Source organism: Aptenodytes forsteri, unplaced genomic scaffold (genome assembly GCF_000699145.1).
Source record: "Aptenodytes forsteri isolate BGI_AS27 unplaced genomic scaffold, ASM69914v1 Scaffold173, whole genome shotgun sequence".
Lineage (NCBI taxonomy): Eukaryota > Metazoa > Chordata > Aves > Sphenisciformes > Spheniscidae > Aptenodytes > Aptenodytes forsteri.
In genome coordinates, this window is record NW_008794449.1 from 2,626,925 (window position 1) to 2,649,592 (window position 22,668).

The 22,668-nt window shown below is 47.8% G+C and overlaps 1 protein-coding gene across 1 annotated transcript in view; it reads right to left on the minus strand.

Annotated features, from left to right (window-relative positions):
- PLXNA4 (plexin A4) overlaps nt 1–22,668 on the minus strand; it is a 462,713-nt gene that overhangs the window by 38,253 nt on the left and 401,792 nt on the right. Inside the window, exons 22-26 of the mRNA XM_009290424.2 lie at nt 19,351–19,417; nt 16,991–17,137; nt 9,536–9,695; nt 2,554–2,657; nt 273–372 (exon numbers count right to left, since the gene is read on the minus strand). Of these exons, the coding sequence (XP_009288699.2) occupies nt 273–372; nt 2,554–2,657; nt 9,536–9,695; nt 16,991–17,137; nt 19,351–19,417 (578 nt within the window). The remainder of the gene's footprint in view (nt 1–272; nt 373–2,553; nt 2,658–9,535; nt 9,696–16,990; nt 17,138–19,350; nt 19,418–22,668) is intronic.

A 22,668-nucleotide genomic window follows, 5' to 3' on the forward strand; every position in this document is an offset into this window, starting at 1 on the left:
TGTGTGGTGCTTAGTTGCCGACTGAGATTAAACCACGACAATAGGCTCCTCCTTTTGTTAATGAGGGAGAAGTACTTCCTAAGAGCAATCCAACCACTTGGATCAGCAGCTTGGACCAGTAGCCTAAGTTTTAGATGTCCTCCTGCCATTCCTCAAGCAATCATATCAACTTATCATTCTCTCTGCTGGTGCTCAGTGTCTTGTAACCACCATGACGTTTGGGATCTCTCCTCCAGTGCTCTCTCAATCCGTATCAGCACACAGGCCCTTACCGTACTTGCTGGCTGAGGTCCGGGAGACCGTGGAGTTGTTGACTGCGTTGTAGGCAGTGACTTGCTTGGAGACTAAAGCTACCACAGATCCATCTGGCACCTGTAGAGAAAAAGAGACTTTGTCAATAAGCTTCTGAAAACTGGCTGAGGAGCATGCAAAGGACAGCAGAAATTCAAGCAGCAGAAACTGAGCCGTCAACCAGTGTCACTGTAGGCAGGACATTAGTTTTAGCCCAAAGCTTCAAATGCTTTCTTCAGTGGGTCTATTAACAAAAAAGAGAGAAAATCTCCTGTTACACTACTAGAAGCATGCACTTGGGCCAAAGGACAACTGATGACAAAGCAGACTCTGCTCCGTTCAGGTCCTGATTCAAAGCCCAGTGACGACGATGTGAGTCTTCGCATTAACCTCAGTAAAGCTGGCAGTAGGTTCTTCACAAGGAAGCTTTTATGCAGAACAGGAGCATGAGAAGAATAAAATCATCCGAGCTATTTCAAACATCAAGGACGGGATGTCCCATAAGGATGATAAAACTGATGTGAAATTTTCTATTCCTTCCACCTTGATTGCAGGTGATATCTGGGTACCTAGCTCAGAAATGGATATCTACATTTTCCACTTTGACTGATCCTGTCAACCTCTCCATGCACAGTCTCCCCCTTCCACATGACAAATGCACTGCTGGACTGAAGTGACTACCACAACTTCTTTCTCTTCGCAGTGTCAGAGGGTGTCAGACAGTGGAAAGCAGCAGGTTTGGAGCGACTGTGCTCCAGGATGTCATGGGATACTGTTTCAACAGACAACAGAGCTTTCTGAAACGAGCCAGACTTTCCATTTCTACAGCTAGGCAGTTCATGTGGGTCCCGTATCAGAAATGTTAACAAGCCAGTGGCTCAAAGGAGCCATATCAGGAATATCTGTGATAAATAAGACATCATAAAAAGGAGATGGGTGAAAAAAAATCCTGCTAACAACGTCTAACTCTTGTCTGTGTAATAATAATAATTAGCACTTGAATAGAGTTTTTCATCTTCAAAGCACTGCAGAGGCTAATTAAATAGCCCTTCAGCAATCATGGAAGGCAATTATTGGCTCTGTGTAGTTTTAGCCCCACACTACAGATGGGGAAACTGAGGCAACAGGAATATCAGTGTCTGTCCTAGCATGCTCCATGTCTGCCCTCAGGACAGCCAGGGTAAACGATGTAGAGATCAACACCCTGGCAGCTGAGGAACTGTTCTGCCCCAGCTCATCCCTATAGCTGGGAGCTCGTTGCCTGAAGCAAACAATTAGAAAAAGCATAGAAGGGAAAGAAATTTATGCCTGGTTTGTTGGTGAAATAAAATAGAAAACATCCCTGCTCCCCCTGTAAAAAAAGTGTTCTGGAGTCAGCCAGCAACGCTTCAGTCAATCTGGAGTGAAAAGTTTTGTTTCCTTTTCAAATGATTGCTTGCTGCCTCCTCAGGTCAGCTCTTAAATGAAAAAAAGAAAAATCTTGTTATGAAACATAGATTGCTGAGGTGTGATTGAGGAAATGACAAAATTGTCAGCATCGGATTAAACTTAATGAGGTGCTTTTTTGGGGGTGTTTTGGCAAGGGAGGAAGGAGTGGGGGGAGCTTTTGACCAAAACTCCATTTTTCATTCAATCTACCACTTGTGTAAGATATTTTTGGACATCTTTAGCCCTCTCTTATGTATCTCAAGGTCATGCAGAGATGAAGGGAAACCCTGTCCCAAGGCAGGTCACATAGACCAGGACAGGGATTGAAAACAAGGGTTCCTAGGTCAGTGACAACTCCACTGCACCATGGTCTCCAGTCATGCTGCTTTTCTCCTCCTTCTTCCAGACACTAAGCCTCCTTCTCTTCCATTTTTCTCTCTTCCATCCTTCTGAACTCTGCTAGCATTACAAGGCCTTCGATGCATTGGAAAAAGGGGGATGGAAGGGCTTGTTTTCTGTTTGTCTACATGATAAATGTTAACTCGTGTTCTCCTCATGTCTACATCTCCTCTTCACATCCTTCACTCATCCGGGATGTCCCTCCTTCGAGAGAGACAGAGGATTTTTTCTTCCCTTGGCTTCATCTCTAATGTTGTGCAGGGCAATTACCGCAAGAACAGTGGAACAGGATGGATGTACTCAACACAGGGGCTCTGCCCAGTTGTTGCCCACTCAACCATTGTTTACCTCTGCATCTTAGAGAATAACACTTTACCCTTCTCCTTTCTATTTTCTTAGCTGATCTACCTTCTACTCATCCTCTCACACAGTTACCTGATAGTGTGCCAGCGTGTTGAGCCTCTTCCAGTCATTCTCTATCTTGGTTGTGATGTCTTCATCCTGAAGGATCATCCTTGCCCCGCTTGCTTGCCGCCACTCTGCAAGGAGAACAGGGACATTGAACTCTGCTGCGCAGAGCCTCTGAGATAGGGGACAGAGTCCTGGTAATCCCTGCGCCCATGACCCATGTGGTCACACATGTGGAGGCTGCATCCGTGTAGCAGCATGTCAGTCACTGCCTTTACACTCTGTCAGACGCCTCCAATCACGTACAACATACGAAAGTACAAATGTCCAGAGCCCCCTTTCCAGAGGAACAGAGAAGACAGATGAACTATTAAAAGTTCAGGAAGATGGTTCAGGAAAGTATGCAAAAATCATAGCCATATGGCAAAGTTCAGAGTCAAGTCCTAGGTTATCCAGACTGCTTTCTTTACCCTTGATAAAATGATATTGCAATCACAAAACAACTTTTGCACAGGAAACACCCACCCTTTTAAAGAGTGACACCATATAGAGATCAGAATATACAGCAGTTGCCTACAGAGATGAGAGGTCCAAGGCTAGGGCACAGCAGCACGCAGTGCTGAGCTCTATACAGATAAATAAAACAGTGGCCAGAGAGCTGCTGATCCATTGGCACAGCTGAACAGAGCAAGGCCTGGTGCTTTAGCACCCTGATTATTCACAGTGCTTAACTCTTAGCTTACTCCCTGGCTCTGTTCTTGCTCCAGCGTGGCTGTTTTGCAAGACCAACCTGTCCTTGCGTACGTTAGCCATCACCATGGGACAGGAGCAAATGAATGTCACTTATGTCAGGGATAGAAATTCATCCTTGGTCCTTCTTCCTTTAGCAGCATAGACACAGCCTTTATCAATACCTGAGATATGTCTAACTGCCGAGACCTAGCCACAGAGAGGGCTCCCCTGGGCAGAGCAGTGTCTTGTTCAGCAGAGCACCAGACCCTGTGCTGGGCTCAGTTCATCTCCATTACTGCTCACACAACGCTTCTTGCTACTCAAATCCAGAAGTGATGGAGAGCCAGAAGCCCTTAGCTTCGGGCACAGTAGAGGCACAATGGGGAGGAGAGCCAGAGGCAGAACCAACACCCTGCTCCGTGGAGCATATAATCTCTACCAGCCTTCAGCAGCATGCTTGTGGGCAGAAGGGCTCCAGTTTCTGACCACATCCAGTCCTCCAGCCTCCACCCTGAAATGATGAATGCTTCTCTCCTTCTGCAGCACTGGAGCACCCCGTCACTGCCCCAGGGTACCACCTTTTGCTCAAATCTTGAAGGATGCTCCATGTGGAAGATTGTCACAGCTTTCCCCACAGGGGACTCACAGACGTGCCTATAGGCAAGGAACACATAAACATGGCCAAAAGGAGAGAAATGTAGTATCACCTGGTGACACCAGGGAAAACCGTGGCTTAACCACGGACAACCTGGACCATCCAAAGCTATCTTTTTGGTTGCCATGTCTCAGTCACAGTGACCCAACCACATACAGTTTAGCCAGAGCTAAAGCAGAAAGTCTATTCATTTGCGGGAGTTAATTAAAATGAACTCTTGGATATGGAGACATCACCTGCCACCCCTGCTTATTTCTGCTAATATAAAAATGCAAGGACCATTGCAAATTTCTTTTGGTTTCAGCAGTTTTCTTATCACATAATTAAAATGTATTAGGAAAGCAACCCTTGCCTTTATTATTCATTTAAATTAGCAGGAAGAGGTCAGCTGCTGTGTTTATTGCTGGGTGTTACTTTGGCTGGAGATACTCAGAGAGGAAGCAAAGGTTACGTTGGCTAAGCACTGATCCTGAACTGCCCTTCATTTACTCCAGCTCCTTAGATCCTCGTGATGTCCGAAGGTGATGCTCTCTGCTCATTCCCAACCGGACTGGATTCCTGGAAGCTAGCTGGTCCCAGACATTTCTGGGAAGAGCACAAAACGCTGGAGTTTGGGCTGGGCTGGGAAACGGTGCTCTTATGAAGTGCCCCACAGAGTGCCAAAGCCACTTCTGCTGTCACAGAGTGTGTCTCTTATGTGCTTTCCTCACGGTCTCTTGGGGACGGTGTCTCTGACATCCCTCCTTCAGGGCTCTGCATATTACTATGGTCCTCCTCTCTTCTGACTTATCTTTGGGAAGGGACACACGCTCACGTAGTGTTTCGGGAGGGACGCGCAGGTTCTCAGTGTTGCACTTGGCTCTGATATGAAGGGTAGGCACAGCTTTCCTCATTCTGTGCTTTATTTGTATTCAAGGGCTGGACAGGGTCCTCAGAGCAGCAGAACCTTTCCCCCTGCTCCAGGGGAACTGGGGACATCATGGGATGTCCCCTCAAGCCCTTTGTGCTCCTGCACAGATGCAGGGGATTACCAAGCCCTTCCCCTTGGCCTTCCTGCGGAAAGGGGCCACGCGAGGAAGAGGAAGGGCCAGTCTGACTCGGCACAAGACCCACTCCTGAGCAAGACAAGGGGGAAAACACCCTGCAGGGCAGGCTCAGAGCATCTGGCTTCAGTTTTGCAGCCCGTTTGCCCTGTCCAAACACAAATCACTTCATCATGCACCTGAGCAATGACAGGGAAAGGACCCCCAGTTGTGGTCCCCGAACTCTTCCTAGTCTCATAGGAGCACTGCACGCTCCCCTTCTCCATGAGTGCCAGCTGAGGGGGTCACACACCGATCTGCAAGGAAATGCGATAGCTGTGAGCAAGGGAGTGGGAAGGGAGGGTGCAAAGGAGGAAAAGGTGACCCTGACATCCACGTTCACAGCACTAAGTGAAAACTGTTAGCTCTGTCCTCGCTGGCAGCACCCAGTCCCCCCTCTCATCAGATCTGCGCACTTCTCTGCAAGCCGGCACAAAGGAGAGACATACTCCAATCCAATTTGTTACACTTCCACCTTCCAGAGGGAGGGAGGGAGAGAGGGAGGGAGGTAAAAAATCCCATTATCTTTATCAAGCCTTCCAATCAGGAGCAGCAGTAAATGCAAACTCAGGAGACAGCTGCTGTGAAGCCTTTATATTTCATTCAGCAGATAGTGTATCTTTTTATTGCAAGCAGGAATTACTTCTTTTTTTTCTTTTTCTTTTTTTTCCTTTTTTTTTTAAGAAACAACCTTTCTGTTCAGCTTGACTGGGAAAAAGGAAATTCCAGGGGCCTTTGACAAAGAGGTGCTTCTTTGAGCTGTAGCAATGCCTGGCTAGGGAATGACTCTATGGGGAGATGGGAGATGGGGAGATGTCCTCCTGCACCTCAAATCCTACAGAAAATGTTACACCTCCCTCATGCCTTCTCTCTGGTCTGGGTCACCCTGAAGGTGCCCATTGAACAAGGGAGAAAAGTGTAGCAGAGAAGACGTTTTTCAGGGGCAACTGAAATACCCAGATGGATGGAAGACCTGCCAGATCACTCCAAGTGCCTTCATTTGAGCTAGTCATCATCAGTTACACCATCCTTTACAGGCACTTCTAGGTCATGATGCACACAATCCATTTCAGTCAATTGTTCATGCCATATACAGTGCTTCCCACCCTTTTCCTAAAGACCCTAAGTCTCCCATGAAGGGCCATGAAATAGTTTGTAGTTGACTGTGCACAGCAATGGCATGTGGAACAAATGCATGAGGCTTACCCAGGCTCGATGCCTATTTCATGATCACTTGTGCTCATGAAAGATTAGTCTGAAGAGCTGGGGGGCTGCTTTCAGTCCTATGAGTATTTTTTCTCTTCCCAGCAATTTCCACGAGAGAGACAAATTGGCATAGGAAATAGGAGAATAAACCCTTTGTGTGATGCTGTGGGTACCGGTACAACCAGGTGGGTAGGAAACAAAGAAGGGTAAATGTCCAGTATGTGATGACCTCTAGGGAGAGAGGAGAAACTCCGCTCTGCTTCTGGGGTAGAGAAAGGACCACCATGGCTGGGAAAAAAAAAGTTCATATCAGAACGCATAGGTGGAAGATACCTGGGAAATATTTCATCCTGGGTATGCAAGCCATCTGCTTTACTGTAAATATACTACAGTTAGACCCAGTTTAAATGGCTCCTAAAGGTTGAACCCCTCACCTCAGTACTGCACCATCGATGAGGTAGTGAAAGCTTGCCCTGACACGGTCCACAATGAGCCTGAGACAGCATCACTGAGTGCAAGACAGTCAACCTAGCAGCTCCCATCACCTCAGCAGTCCATTTCGAAAAGCAGCCGAAACACAGGGAAGAACGAATGCCTCAGCATGGAGCCAAATTCTTGTTTTGTGATCCTCACACCCCAATGCTTTCCCAAAGATGGGGTATTTTATTTGTGGCAAGGGCTTAAAAAAAATAATAATAACAAAAATAGCCACTGCAGAAAGAAGCCTTTACTCGGAGGGCTGCAATTTGGGTTTTGGACTAAAATGTAACCTCAGGGTGTCCAAAGTAAGTGCTTTCAGCTGACAACCACCTCCATGAGTTGTCTGGGTAACTGCAAAACATTATGACATTTGTGACACATACAAGTCACTCTGCCTGCAGCTACCCTGCATTTAACAACTCAAAATAACTCATTAGCTTGTTCGCTTTCTTCCATGTGAGCAATCTGGCCTTAGCATGGACAGAAAGCCCAGAAAATTGTAATGGTAATAGAAAACAGTGTTGCTGTTTAGAAAACCATCGATTTCAAGGCCAGATTACAGTCATCTGCTCTGACCTACTGTTTAGCATGGACTGGCGGGGCTGATCCAGCCGCTTTTGCAGTTCTGAGTATTCAGCCTGGGGCAGGTCGATCCCGAGAGCTCTGTGCTGCTTTCTAACGGCCAGCAGTGCTTTCTGCTCTCTCCTTGCTGCCTTCACTGTCACCAAAGGGTGGCAGGTGCCAACAAACATCTTTTCTTGCAAAGAGGCTGGGCTGGAGCTGTGGCTGGATGTGCCTATCCTCTTGTTCCTGCTTCACTCATGCCAGCCCTGCTCCTCCCACCTTGTTAGCTGCTGTGCTAAAGGAGCCTGCAACTATATTGCTCCTGGCAAGACACTTCTACTAGATGAGGGGTTTTTTTGTGTTTTGCTTTGGGTTTGGTGTCCCCCCCACCAACTGCATCATCAATGCTATCGGCCAAACAGCTGCTCATTAAGCAGTCTCCTGTCAGTATGGACGCCTGTCCTCTGAGGGGTGCACACGCTCATAAGTACTTTCTGGAACTTGCTGGTCCTCAGCACCACTCAGCAGGTCAATACTGCTTAAAACAGCAACAGTCCTGGATGCAAAATTGTCAGGCTCCAGCTGGGACCCCGCATACACACACTTCTGTATCTGCCAGTTGTCAGAGCTACAATAAAATCTGCAGACTCCAATTTATCCCTCGTATTTGCAACATGCAGGTAAAATTCCTGCCTCCCGGTACGGATACATCATTCATCCCCACAGCAGAACAAACTACTTTCCTCTCACACTCAGTCTGAGATCCAAACGTAACGGGCTCTGTGGCCACCATCCAGCATCAGAGAGGTCAAGAGATCTGGCTGTAAACCCCAGTCCTCCGGTCTACTGTGCCCTGGCGCCCTGTCCTATCTGCCCCCATGCTCACCTTAGCACTCACCAGTCCCCTGCTGACTCACAGCAGCTCCAAAATCGTCTTGGATCCTTTCTGGATGATGTATATGATCTGTTCTTTATTGTTGCTGGTTTTGGCAGTTTCTTTCGTTATTCTAACTGCCTTTCATGAGCAGGAATCTTGCTGCAATTTCTGTCAGGAATTCCCTCCTCCCCTACACATACGCACACACATATAGACACAACTTTAATCCCTGACTTCTCATTCCTGCCTCCATTACTGCCGTGAATTGTTTCTTGGTGCCAGTCCATTCCTTCGCCTTTTGATTCCTCTTCTACTTTGCTGGGTTTTATAGACTCCATCATTTTCCACTCAAGTCTCTTTCACTGAAGGTCACTGAGGGCAAATTCTGGCAGATACAGCCACAATACCGTCCCCAGCTCCCTATCAGACACCTCAGCAATGTCCTGAGCAGATTTTTCTACATTATTCCGTAGTAGCCTCCAGGTGTAGTATCACATCTGCCTCTGGACCCCAACTTCAGACATCTCACTCCTCCCAGCATCCTTGCTCCAGATTTTGGGCAGAAATAGATTTTGGCTTCAGAGGCACGCCTGCACTGAGCTGTACAGCTCCCTGTGTGCCCCATAGATCAAAAGCACAACTGCCTAGAAACGCAAGTGAAGCTGCTGCAGCTCTTTCCACCCTCCAAGCAGACCAATGCACGAAGGAGCAAACCACTGAAAAAAACCCACATGAATACGTTAACAGAGGGACTAATCTTTCCTTAAGACCTCCTAGTCCTCTGCAGAAAGGAAACCTCAGAGCAGCAGCTCCCGGCCCTGCTGGTGGCGGTGGGGCGCTGGCAGGAGAGGGAAGCAGTCAGGGGTGAGATGGATGCAGCCCACTCAACAGAGGATGCTTCATCCCCTTTCCTGTGCCCGCACAACAAGTAATTAATACTGCTTGGGTTGTGACTATCTCAGGAAGAATATATATATAATCCAAACCCTCACTATTCAGGAAAGAGCGAGGAATAAATCTCTGCAGCCTGAACACTGCTGACACCACCACCCTGGGCATTTGGTGCTTTTTCCAGGAGTCTTTGGCAGGACAGCGAGAATCACCCCAGTCATGCCTTTTCCATACCCTTGTCCGAGCTGAATTCTGTGGGCAGAAAAGCAGGATGGCTACCGGTCTTTTTAAGTTCTCAGGGCCAAAGATTTCATAAGCCAGGAGCATATGCCTCAATTTAATCCTCTCTTCTGCCCTCTCACCATTGCTGCTGCTCTGCCTTGCACAAACACCAAGGGTACACCCAGTCTGGAGACGTGGCACTTGCCCCAACAAACAGTGTCTAGATTGCATTTGGCTGTCTCCCATCTCCGCTCTCCCCCCTGCCTGGGGGCAATCAGGGCCCGTTGTGCACTCACATACCCAGGTCCATATCAGCAGCTTTGGGCCGGTGGGAGCAGGGCACGTTCTTGAAGATGGCATCGAGGATTTTCTCCTTGACCTGCGTGATGGTGTCACAGTTCAGGATCTTCACCGGGATCTCGGGGCTGTTCACGTTGTCGGGGTTCACACAGCTCAGGACCTGAGAGAGATGCAGTCAGACCCACTGTGCATTTCAGAGCAGCACGAGTACCCTGTGGCCACCCTTACGCACCCACCTTCTTGCAGGTCCCTCCGTCCTACAAGCCAGAGGGACCTAGAGTGCAATAAGGTGGAAAATGTACACCAAGAGTATTCCTTTCTTTGAGAGGGCACATAGACCTGGTTTCACGCAGGGGGATTGCATCCATCCATGCCTGTGCTGCTCTCAACCCTTACCACTGTCTGTGCCCAGTGAATTAAAGGTAACTCGGAATTTGGCTCTCAGCTAAGTGCTGTGGGCTCCCAGATGTTTCAGCCAGTGATTTGGGGCTGATGTGAAGGTTTTTCCGAACTTGTGTCTCACGCCACTTGTCTCTGTGAAGTGAAACTACTATATCTGTGGGAACAGCCCCTTACATTTCAGCCTCATCTCCTTGGTGTCTTTGCTATATTAATACCAGAAATCCCATGAGTACCAGCTCAGGTTCTGGTGCTTTCAGTAAAAATGGCATTCACCACATGGTACCAGACAACGGTCATTGACACGCTCTTTTCATAGAAACCATTAAACATGCAGCCAGGCCTGACCCTGGTTGGAGCAGAACTGACATCCAAAGGGTTCTCCAGAGCTTTCCTTGGCCTCTGATCCATTCCCTGCTCCCTAGAGAGCTGGCAAGGTGACCTAATTCAGTAGTGGTCTCCTTGCATTGCCACCTGACGTTGACAATTCAGGTAAAAGTACTCTTTAATCTCTCAAACTTAAGTTTCTCCATCTTCTGCACAGCACAGGACTGACCAAGACCCTTCTCAGAAGAACGTTATTAATTTGAAATGCAGGGCTTCTTAAAAAAAGAAACACAAAATAACAACAACAAAACCTTTTGCTTTCACATATAGAACAAGAAAATTGACCCAACTAGAGAGGCCTCTCATTTCTCAGAAGGAGAATATCATTTTCTCCAAAGACTCTGCCCAAGAGTAAATGCAAAGCATATGGGGTGGTGAGGGAGGGAGGGGTGCCTTAAACACATACACACAGTGTTTAACAGCAATCTGCCCACTAACTCTTGGCCATGTCTTTGTCGAGCATTCTGCTCTCTCCTGGTTACTGGAGTGTGAAGTCTATAAACTTTTATAAACTTAGCACACCTTTGCACTTGGAAGGAGTGTTCAGTGATGCTCCTGGCTATATACGGTCATTAAATGTTCCTGTGCCACTTTTACAAGTGCAGACATGTTAGTTTTGATGCCTTAGACAAATTCTACCTTGACTGTAAATTCTATTCTGTAGTATGCAATAGGTACTGAACTCTCCATCATTTTCCATCTTAACCTACTAAGATGCAGTGGGATCTCAAAGTGGCTTGAAACTGGGTGAAATCATATCAGTATAATTATATATTGGCTCACCAGGCTTCCTTTGGTGCTGTTACACTCAACTAAGAGGGACTTGTGAAGATATTGCTTACAAAGAGCTCTGTGATCTTTCCGGATGAAAGGGGAGATGTAAATATGAGATATCGATTAGATCATAATGTTATTATTTATATGTCACTTCCAGAAGTATTGAAGAAGCATCAGTTCAGATAATAATAACAACGGCACAGATTTACAGTTCTGTGGCATCTTTCATCTCAAAGGATCACAGAACTATACATAAAAAGCACTGTTGCAATGCCTCCAGTGTTGAGGTTATTAGTTGCTCCCTCCCATTGCACATCTGTAGGGAAATGAAGCAGTGACGGCAGGCTAGGACAGCTCTTTTGAGAGTGCTATGAGGGTCACACATGGTTCTGGAGACCAAGTTGCTCTGCAGGTCTCTCTCAGCGATCTGAGCTCAGCTGAGATGAACTGAGCTGATGCCAGTCAGAGCAAGCTGTGTGGTGTGATTCCTCTCTGATGCAAACAGCTGGGGTTCAGTTCAGTTCCCCACATGAAGGCACTTAGTGCTCTTTAACATAATCTGGGCTACCCTGCCAGGCATCTAGCTGCTGGTCCAGAATGGCCAGCATCTCCTGCAGGTGCTGACCAGTGCCCACCATACCAGTACCCACCATGCAAGGTAGACCATCATCCAGCTGGAAGCTGACAAAGGTGATTTGCTCTTATAACTTGGTTGCCCTTGAATTTCACGGGGTGCCAACTTTGGGAGATGGCAGAAAAACTCTGCCTGGGTGAGCCACGATCATTCATGCCCTGACTACAGTAGCCCTTGCTCTCCTCTTTTCTGGCTCAGTTGGAAGAAGAAGGAGCAGGGAAGGCAATGTTTCAAAGGGCTGTGCAGAGAGAAGTTTGCTCTTAGTGGTCTCAAGCATAGATGGGGGCAGCTGGTAGTACCTGTAAACCCCTGAACTCCAGTGTGTTCATATCAACGACAGTCAAGAGGCTCCTTTCAATATTTTAGGGAATTCAAGCATTGCTTATAGAAAGCAACACCCTTCCCAGAGCACAGTGGCTTTGACATATATGCCCCAGGCTTCACATCAACTCTCAGTTGGTATTTTCCAACTATTCTCTTGTGGAGCACTAAACTTTTCTCAGAACAAAGACCTGGAATTTTGCAGGCTGCACCTGTGTACTGCACGCACTACATGGCTCTTCTTTGGAGATTGTCACGGGCCTTATAGAAGTCATCCTTACACCTCAGATGATTGAAAATCTCTGCTCCCCATCCAACAGACTGAAGCTCCTAATCATAATAAGGTGTCTGCAATGGAGAGATTCCTACCACTCTTGTGGGAATCCTCCCAAGGGTTTCCTCTGTTGTCCCCCCAGCTTTCTATAGATTGTCCCTGGTAGGAGGTGACCAGGAGAGAAAAAAATCTAAGCATTGGCTTTATCCATTTAGCAGAGCTCACATGCTCCAGTCTCACTGGAAGAGTAAGGTTTGCCCTGTGCTTCACCCAGGGCTGTCCTCATAACAACCAATGTAAGACAGAGAACTAATCCCATCGCTCCTGCAGTGCTGCTCAGCTATGTCAATACAATTTCAACGTCAACTGGTGGGGAAGAGATCCCTGAGATGGCCTGTGTTGTATTCCTGCATTAGTCAGTCTGAGGGAAGTTTTGCGATGCTGATCTCCTGAATGCATTCACTGTTACTGCTCCGTCACCCACTACCTGCCTTTGAGCCCTACGGGGCAGAGCTAGCAAGGTGGGTGAAGGGGAGAGGAAACTTCAGTGTCACTCAAGGAGGTGCTGAATGTTTTGTCACTGAGAGGACACCAGCACTTGGCACCACTGTTCCGTCATGCATTGAGGTCTGTGTCAGCATAACATAAGGACGGTGCCAGTTGTGGGGTCAACATGAAAAGGTATGGGACTGGGAGCAAGCGGAGTAGTAACTTCTGAGCCCTGCTCTCCCACTGACTGTGTATGACCTCGGGGCACATCATCTCACTGGATTTGTGTTTATTGACCTTTTTTTACATCCTTGGGCTTTTTTTGTCTGCCAGCCCTTCCAGCCATGAGCTGTCTCTAAGTGTATATACACATGCAATGCCTAGCACAGCTAAGCCCTGATCTCCACTATGGATTACTGGCATTGAAATAATAAAGGCACAGCTTGTGATTACTCATATGGGGACCCTGGCTCTGAGTTCTCTGCGGTGTTTGAGTGGTCTGCCCTGAGACCAGGACATCACTACAGTTTCTGTCCTGGGGACAGACATCTTTCTCTCCCTTCTAGATTGGGCTAAGGAAGGTCCAAGGAGGCTAGCACACAGTGAGACTTGGCAGTGAGCAAGGAGGAGAAAGACCCCCAAAGAGACCAAGCATGGGAGAGCCTTCTTATATCTCAGTAGTGGCTTCCTCCCTGCCACCAAAATTCCCTGAAAAGCCTTAACCAAAGGCAGCTCAAAGCATCTTTATCCATCCAGAATATGTTGTCAGGAGAGATGATCCAATTAGGCTCTCAGCACTGGAGCCGCCGAGGTGTGCAGGGAGCACGCAGAGCATGCCACTCCTCAAGACATACTGGGCAGCTCTCGCCTACCACCCCCAAGCACTAATTAGCCAATACTCTTGATAGCTTTCGATACACATCAAGGTCTTTGCTCTCCTGCATTATTTGTATTAACAGAAATGAAGCTGACACAGGAGACGGATGGTCTTTCATCTCCCAGTGACAGCAGAGCAGTGGCAGTAGGGAGTGAGGTTTTTGCATCTGGACTCTGGTTTGGTGAATGGTTAAAAAATCATGGATTCTGGCAAAGGCAGATGGCAGTCAGCAGGGATGAGATCTTCCTGTCTCTCATAGACAGAATAATCTAGCTGGGTTTTTAATAACACTGCAGACCAGAGATGACGAGCACTGACTGCTAGCGAAGACATTAACACAAGAGAGTGTTTCTTTGAGGAGAAGTAGGGAGAAGACCTAATGGTTAGCTGCAACACATTTATTCTAGTAAATCATACCTGTAACTTGCTCAATTTCTCTGGGACTGAAAAATCCAGTAAGTACAGAAATTGTTATAGACTGCGAAGACCCTAGGCCACGGAGGGCTGCTTCCTGGGAGAACTGTAGGACCTGGCAGATTGGAGCTATCTGGTTTGGAGAGAAATCAGACTGAAACAATCTAAATATAGTGAATGAGGTGTGTATTGTAAAGTCAGTAATTCCAGATGTCTGAAAGTGCTCTGTCTTCTTTCTTCTCCCTGGATATGTCAATTCCTTTGGATCTGCTTTTCACTCAAACCATATTCGAAACCATGACTTAAAATATTTAGTCATGATTAATGAAAGCTAAAGGATAAATGCCTTCCAAAAGAAGCCCTGGCCTTGTCTTCCTGGAATAATGACAATAAACAGCCTGTTTCAATGCGCCATGCTGCTGGAATTGTGATTTAACTCAGTCAAGCCGTCATCTAGCACTCATGAAACATGAACAACCCAATGAATTTTAGCTGCACACACTGCAAACTCACAGTGGTGACCACGTGCATTTGGTAGAGAGCAGGAGACATTGAGGGAATTCCTATATTACAAATACTGAATCAGTTCTTGCTTTATTTTGTTACTATATATTTTTAATAAAAGATGACAGACTGCGTAAGGAAGGTAGAGGAAGGACAAAATAAAACAGAAAAAAAGAGAAACAGAAAGGAAGAACAATGCTATTCATATTCTGCTGCTTCTTAATCTCCTTCACTGAAGCTGATCTCTGTAAATCTGCTGAGATTCCTATCGGGATATATTTGTCTGCTCTTGAGATGTAAGAGGGAGAGCTGATTAACATCAAACGACACAAAGCAAATGGAGGAGAGCTTTGTTCAGGCTGATGTATAATTACTACCCTTTGCTGGCTGCTTTATATCAAGCCTAAAAGGATCGAAGGGATTTCCTTTGGTGAAAGCGATCACTCTGTGTCTGCATTTTTCTTCCTTTTGCTCACTCTCTCCATGTGAGTTCAGGCCTCCAAATTGCTAGACAACCACACGTAATAGAAAAGAAGCACTACGCTGCCGATTTAATAGGAAAGTCACGTTTTTAATATGCAAAATAAAATTGTGGTCTTACATAAGAATAAAGTCTACCCCCCCATCAGACTTGTGTTCTATCAAAGCTCACCTCTAGACCGCCTGTAGTTACTGAAGAAAAGCAGGCATTTCTAGCATCAGCCCATCTGAGCTAAGATCTAAGACAGGTCAAGGAACTAACATCGACTGGACACAGCTCTCACAGCTAGCTAAAGTTAAGTGAGATGAAGGTCCCTCATTTGAAAGTGCAAACAAAATAATCTGGTAAATTCAGAGCATCTTCTGACCATCCTAAAATTTGGGGTTGGGGTTTTCTGAGAACAACGACATGGGAAATAAAGAATTTAGAAGGATCATTGAAGACTTGGAAAGTGTTCTTCATCCCACAGAGACTTAGAAGCTCAGTGGATTTAAAGTATCCAGGAAAAAGTGAAGGCCCACAAACACTTACACTAAGAAGAGATATCTAATGCTCTTTAATTGTTGTTCTTTAATCAAGTGGGAAAAGGGTGTAATCTCAGAGTAGAAGCTAAAGCTGGACATATGCAATGTATATCTTTCACCATGCAGACAATTATATTTTGAAGCAAATGACTCAGTGACAAGGATTAATATTCTTTCCCTTGAAATCTTTAAATCAAGTTCATTTTTCTTTGACTTGTGCTTGCTCAAGAGGAATGGCTGCATCAGCTCTAGAGAAGACCTAATAGGTCCCTCCACTGTGTACCTCTAACATATTCCTTGATGTTGAAATCTTCATTGGAGAAACAGATTTTTTTTTTTTCTGTTGAGGATTATTCTAGAGAAGACCTTTGTGATACAACCTCATAAAAATTATTTTTGCTGTAACTTGCAGGAGGCCACGGGCTTTGCACTGACCCAACACCACAAGGTCTCAGGACGGCTCTGGGCTTGCCGTGCCCTGAGCTGGGTGTCCCTGTGATCACAAGTGTCCCATGGACAAGGGCCTGAGCTCAGCACTGGGGACACCCCGCATGGCCAAGGGCTGGCACCCCAGGCAGGCACTGCCCAACAAACACCAGCCCTTTGTGTGCCCGGGCTGGGCGCTGGGCAGCTCTGCCACTGGCACTGGGGACCAGGGAGAATGGAGCAGGTGATGGGGAGAGGGGGGATGAAGATACCCCCGGGGGGACCCAAGAGTGAGGAGGAAGAAACCCCACCATGAACTTCACACTCCTCCAAGGGAAGAGCTCAGGGTGGTGACAACTTGCAGTGACAACCCCACCTTTCTGCTGTAGGAAGACTGTTACCTTTGACTTACAACTCAGAGGGATGTTGGAAGGGTGGGCATCATTCCAGGGAAAAGGGGTAGATACTGGGAAGTATTTTGTCTAACAGAACAGAGTAAATTGCCCATATCTATTGTCGTCACATTCACAGACGTATTCATGACACAAGGTTCACACTTGTCTTCCAATGCTCCCGGACCTCACCTAATCCAAGGAATGGTAAAGGATTGGCAATGTCGGCCTGCCCTGCAATGAGTGCAGATGCTTTCAGAGAACAGGCAATGCCTTTGGGGAGCTGGAGGTGCTCTGGGCACGGCGCAGGGCACAATGGAAGTAACTTGGAAGCAGCCGTCTTTGCAAACATGCTCTGCAAGGGGATGCTTCAGCCACAAACCTTGCTGTGTTAGGGGATGCGACTAGTCAGTCTTCAGCAGGGTTACCCTGCTGGGTTGCAACAATAAATTGTCCCAGAGGGTCAGCACGCCCATCACTGGCTTCTTTTCTCTAAATCCCCTTTTGCTAGAAGAGGCTGGACAAGCCCATAGGAAGGTGTGCTCAGAGCACTCACCAGTGTCTTGTAATCAATCTGCTGTCGGATAAGCTTGTCCTCACTCAGAGAGTACCGGGCCTCCCCAGTGATCGAGTCGATGGGACCCTTTTCCATCTGCTGCTTGATGGCACAGAAAAGGGAGAACAGAGGTTCACCAGCACACTCCTGCAGGGGTGAGAGACAACCGTGAGGTGAAACAGGAGGAGCAGAGGTCAGAACCCAACCTACATAGCATCTCAATGACTGCCACGGCTTGCCAGCCCCAACCACTTGAGGCAGATGCATCAGTAGGAATCAGTCTATTCCATACAGCCCGGGAATAGAGGTGACCCACCACTTCCACAGAGTGCAACCAGCCCTCTCGAGCGTCCTGTCACGGGACAAAGGTGTCAGTGGTCCCCGGCAATGTTGAGGCTTGCAGAGCCTTGTAGGAGCTGTTCAAGTGATTGCCACCAGGCCAGAGCTTTCCACTGGAGCAGGTGGTGGGATGGGTCCCAGAAGACCTGGAGACAGGTCTGAAAGGGAGATGGACTGCTGGTGACCTGTCCTCGGTGTCTGGGCAGAGTCCACAGTCTCCCTGAGCACTCTCATGCTGGAGGCAAATAGGGATGCTCAGGCAGGAGCAGCTCCATGACCCAGGGGAGATGTGCCCCTGGCTCTGTAAGGTTGCATCAGTGATGTCAGATGTGTGGGGCCCAGCACAGGACAGCAACAAGCAGCCCACAGGCAGGACCAGCAAAGCACACCTCTCCCTAATTTCTCCTTCCCATCATTCGCACTCACTGCACTCCTATTCCCACACTTTTCCTAGGCTCTCCTCCCTTGCTGCCCTCCCTCTGCGCATCTGCTGCCATGCACCTCTCCTCGTGCTTTCTTCTATTGCCTCCCTTCCCCTTCATATCTCCATCTTTCCTCCTCTCCTCCCCACCTTGCCCTCTCCTCTTGCAGTTTGTCCCAACTCAACGAGCAAGGTCATTTTCCTCTGGTGTAAATCCCAGCAAAAACAAGTTAATAATCTGAAGCAAAGTGGCCCCTTTCTCAGTTCCTACACCTGTCTCCCACTTAATTAGCTTATCTGCCAGCAGCATATTGCTTCTGTGTGCCTGTCTCTTGCCCTTATCAGGCCTCTGTTCAGGCTAAGGCAAGAAGACAAGTAGCTGAGTGGGGTGAAAAAAGCCTATTATAAAAGCAGCTTTTTAGAGGGTCACCTCCTTATATCCTTTCCTTTCAGCTGAAAGCAGGAATCTGATACTGAAGTCACTGAAATTACCTTCCAGGGACCTTCAAAACTTTCCCATGTATTCATCCTTGGGCTGGTTGTGCCTGGGGAAGGTTCAGGGGAATAGGATTGATTTGTAAAGCCTTGAATTGCCAGGCAGAGGGTGGCTGTTCTGTCCAAACGGGGCTGTAAGGTGTAGGGATTTCTAGCAACTGCATTGGGAGTGGCGGAGAGGTGCAGAGCCCAGCTCCTTCCAAAAAGGCTGGCTCTGAGTTTGGTGCCTTGACAATTAGCGTGCTTGAGGCTCAGTGTGGGTCCCCAAGAGGAAACTGCCATCACACAGCAGTCAGCGGCAGGTCTCAAAGGCTGAAAGCCTCTTTTTTTTACCACACACCACCCCAAGGAGGCCCTCCAGGAGGAACGAGAGGGCTCAGGGGGTGTCTCAAGTCTTTTCGCTGTTTTGCTGATGAGCACCCTGCAAAGCCAACCCTACCTCCCACTGGGATACAAAGCAGCAACGGGCTCAGCCCCTGCTGGGCTCTGGATGCAGCAGTCAGGTTTACATGGTGTATTGCGTCCAGCCCTCTGTACTCAGCGGGTGTATGGCCATGCCCAGGGCAGGCTTGAGGCAGCCTTATGCCAAGAAGAGCTTGTGCTTGGCCCTAAATTAAACTAAGCAGGGATCTGGTTATGGTTTGGGTAGAGCAGGTTAAGTATGATGGAGGCACTGGGTATGATGGAGGCACTGGGTATGATGGAGGCACTAGGCCTCAGTACTGCCTCTGAATTGGGGTGGTAGGAGATGTCCAGCCACTATACGCTGAAAATATGGGTCGTCATGCGATGGAGATCTGAGTCTGCTAGTAAAAGGAGAGCGTTTTCAATACAGGTCTCCACCAGGCTCTGAAATCCTTCATGTTTCAGCACTGACCCTTAGATCCCACCTCCGTACAGGAGTTAGACCAACAGGCTGCCTCTCTAACAAACTGTCCCTCTTTGTTCTCCGTGGATCAGAAAACAGCCCCTCTCCCATTAGGCAGTGAGCTCTCTCCTGAGGATAAAACCCTTTCCCCTTATATCTGGGAAGTTTTTGCCCCAACTAAACCTTGCCAAGAAGAAATGCATTAAAGCAGCTGTTCATCCATGCTCCTCCTCTTACCTTGAGGAACTTGTACAGAAGGAAGGTGAACCAGTTGGTGAGCATTTTCTCAGCCACAGACTCTGTCCTAAAATCAGCCCAGGAGAAAAAGCAAATTGGAAATGAGTTACTCATGCTGGTCATATCAAAGGGCCAGTCAAAAGATTGGCTTTGTCCATCTTACTGCCCAGATCTCTGAGCCCCATGGAAAGTCTGGCATGACACCATCAGGATTAAGCGTGTCCTAGGCTCTCTGTTTTAGCTTTGGATTTAGGAAACCTTCAGGCAAATCCTTACTGCCCTGTCGATTCTCTTGTGACTAGGTAAGTCCCCATCTGTCTGTTTCTCAGTTTCTCCATCAATGAAATGGTGATGACAACATTTGAGGAAACCTTCTCAGAGGAGCTCAGGAAAGATAAATCCATCAAATATGAGGAGCTCAGAGTTAGGCCATATGACAAGTAGGCCATATAAATACTTAAGACAGACAGACAGATCTAAATCACCAGAGAATAGTTATCTGGCACTGATTATCTCCCTGGCATTTGGGAGTGATTATACTCCTCAATGTGTCAATATGTGGCACAGTCACAGAGCTCATCCTGTTGCCCTTGAACACTCTGTCCTCAATCAGACAAAAATCCATCTCGAGCCTTCAGGGTGAACTTTTCCTACAGAAGGACCGACTCAGTCCTGTAAATGTGGTTTGGGCACCAGGAGCACAGGATAAATCTGTGTTGGCTCCAGTACATGCACTGGTGCTGCTCAAGACGAAAGCAAGAGTCCCTGCCTGGATGAATTAAAGTGGGTCTTCCTTGTCCTGGCTATCACCAAAGCCACCCAGGGGTTCTCACTTAAGGCTGCAGCTCGCTTTTTAGGTTCCCTAGTCCTTCAGCATAAAGTTGATCTTGCTTCCTCTGGAGCATGGGACTTGCAAGGGGAAAGGTTTGCATCACTGGAGCTGTATGCTTGGAACCAGCCAGCAACCTTGCCTGAAAAGAGTGTCCACCAACGCAAAATGATGGTCCCTTCCCCAGCTAAACACAGTTGATCTTTCGCCTGGTGTCCACAGGGATTTCTCTGTTCTCACGGGCACATCTGACTTAAATGGTGGGGATGGTAGGGGAAGGAGTGATAATAGGGGTGTCTGTTGTCAGTCCTCTTCTCTTGCCTGCAACCAAAGAGGTGATATGGTCCCAGTTTGCTACCAGATTAATGCTGTATTTTCTTTGTCTACAGTGATCATTGCTGTGTCTCTGCCTAGAGGTTGCCTCTGTCCAAACCAGCCTGTTTGCCCTTTATTCCCCTTGGTCAAAATCACCTAGCTGCTGTCCTCCAGTGGTCATGGTATGATATTCAATTCCAGCAATCCCCACGCTTATCATGGTCTGAGCTCCTCGTAGGGAATGTCACCCAGAAGAGTGCTCTTTCCGACACTCCCTAGTGTGACACCTAGGACCCCATCACATGGTGCAAACTTAGCATTACCATGAGAAAAAGAACTGCAATCCCATTGTGTTGTTGCTCTCTGCCCTGACAACTTTGATCTCTTTGAGGCTGTAGATGTCATGAGGGATGAACACTGGACACAGGCGAGGTGGCAAAACCATTCCAGCCAGCTCCTTCCTCCTGTCAAATACCCCCTCAAAACCAACACTGCAGAAAGGTGTTGGAAGATTCCCTTCCATCCACAGAGTCACAGGGAGGGAGGGGAAGCATCAAGTTGAATCCAGCTGCTCCAACTAATTGTCTGGGGACCTCACACCAACATCTGAATCCCAAGGCACTAAGCTATTCACGTGTTCATTGGTAGACTCTGTTCTGGTGCTGCTCAGTGCAGGACCTCCATCTCAGAGCACAAAACACATCTCTGACTTCTCCTTGTGTTTTTAGAGCTTGGAACAGTGGAGGTGCCTTCTTTGTTCACTGTCTCTCCTTCCAAAGGCCACATTTCATTTCCAACAAAGAGGACTAGAATTAGAAAAGAGCTGGAAGAAGGAGAAAGAAGGAAGATGGGATGCTCAGGACAAGACAGGAATGAACAACCAGGGAAGATAAAGAGATGGAGAAAGGGGAAGAAAAAGGAGAAAATGAAGGGAGGAGACAGTTGGAAGGAGGCAGTGCCATCTAGCATCAGAGGAGAAGCACAGAGAGGAAGCCTGGGGACAGCTGGAGGGAGGTCACCAGCCAGGCTGTAGGGCTTGAATTGCATCAGGGAGTCAACTGACACCAAAGCAAAGTCCAGTCTCTGCCCCTGGCTTTGCTGCCCTGAATGCCAGGAAGTGCCTTCTCCTCCTTTTTTTGCTGGCTCTCCATAGTGGGCTGTGTGCCAGATGAAAACCCTCCCAGCAGGCAACACAGATCTCTTCCCTGCCCAAGCTGTCCATCGCAATCAGCTGAGAGCTCCTCAAAGTTGGCTCTGAGCAGTGGCAAAAGCCATCCATCTCCAGTAGACTCCCCCTGATTTTACTTAGGGTCCTGGCTTGAATCAGAAGCATTGGTTCAGACCGTGAAAAGGGGCTGAATATGATCCCAAAGGGAGAAGAGGCAGCATTTCCCTAGGCAGAGAAAGCACATTAATTATGAAGCAGTAGATTTCTAATTCAAGGGTTCCCATACAACCCTCGTAGTTAAACCTTAGACCTGGCCAAGAAGCACCAACCCAAACTTGTGCTTGATATGAAACCAGTTCTGTTGTCCTGCTCAGCTCTGGTACTGGCTTCAACAAGCTCCCAGTGCCAATGCTCAGGGAGAGACAGAAGATCCCACAATGCAGCTGAAGAAGACGCTCCATGTGTCTGTAGTTAACTCATGAACAAGAAACGCAGCAGGGCAGTCCATGTCCCAGGCAGGAGAAGGCAGCAGCTGACTTACCAGGGATATGGTACAGTCTGTGTACCATATCAGCAGAGTGCACCAGCAGTGTGCCCAGGCGGCCAAGAAGGCCAATGGCATCCTGGCCTGTATCAGAAATAGTGTGGCCAGCAGGAGCAGGGAAGTGATCGTGCCCCTGTACTCGGCACTGGTGAGGCCGCACCTCGAATACTGTGTTCAGTTTTGGGCCCCTCACTACAAGAAGGACGTTGAGGTGCTGGAGCGTGTCCAGAGAAGGGCAACGAGGCTGGTGAGGGGTCTGGAGAACAAGTCTTATGAGGAGCGGCTGAGGGAACTGGGACTGTTTAGCCTGGAGAAAAGGAGGCTGAGGGGAGACCTCATCGCTCTCTACAACTACCTGAAAGGAGGTTGTAGAGAGGTGGGTGTCGGTCTCTTCTCCCAAGTAACAAGCGATAGGACGAGAGGAAATGGCCTCAAGTTGCGCCAGGGGAGGTTTAGATTGGA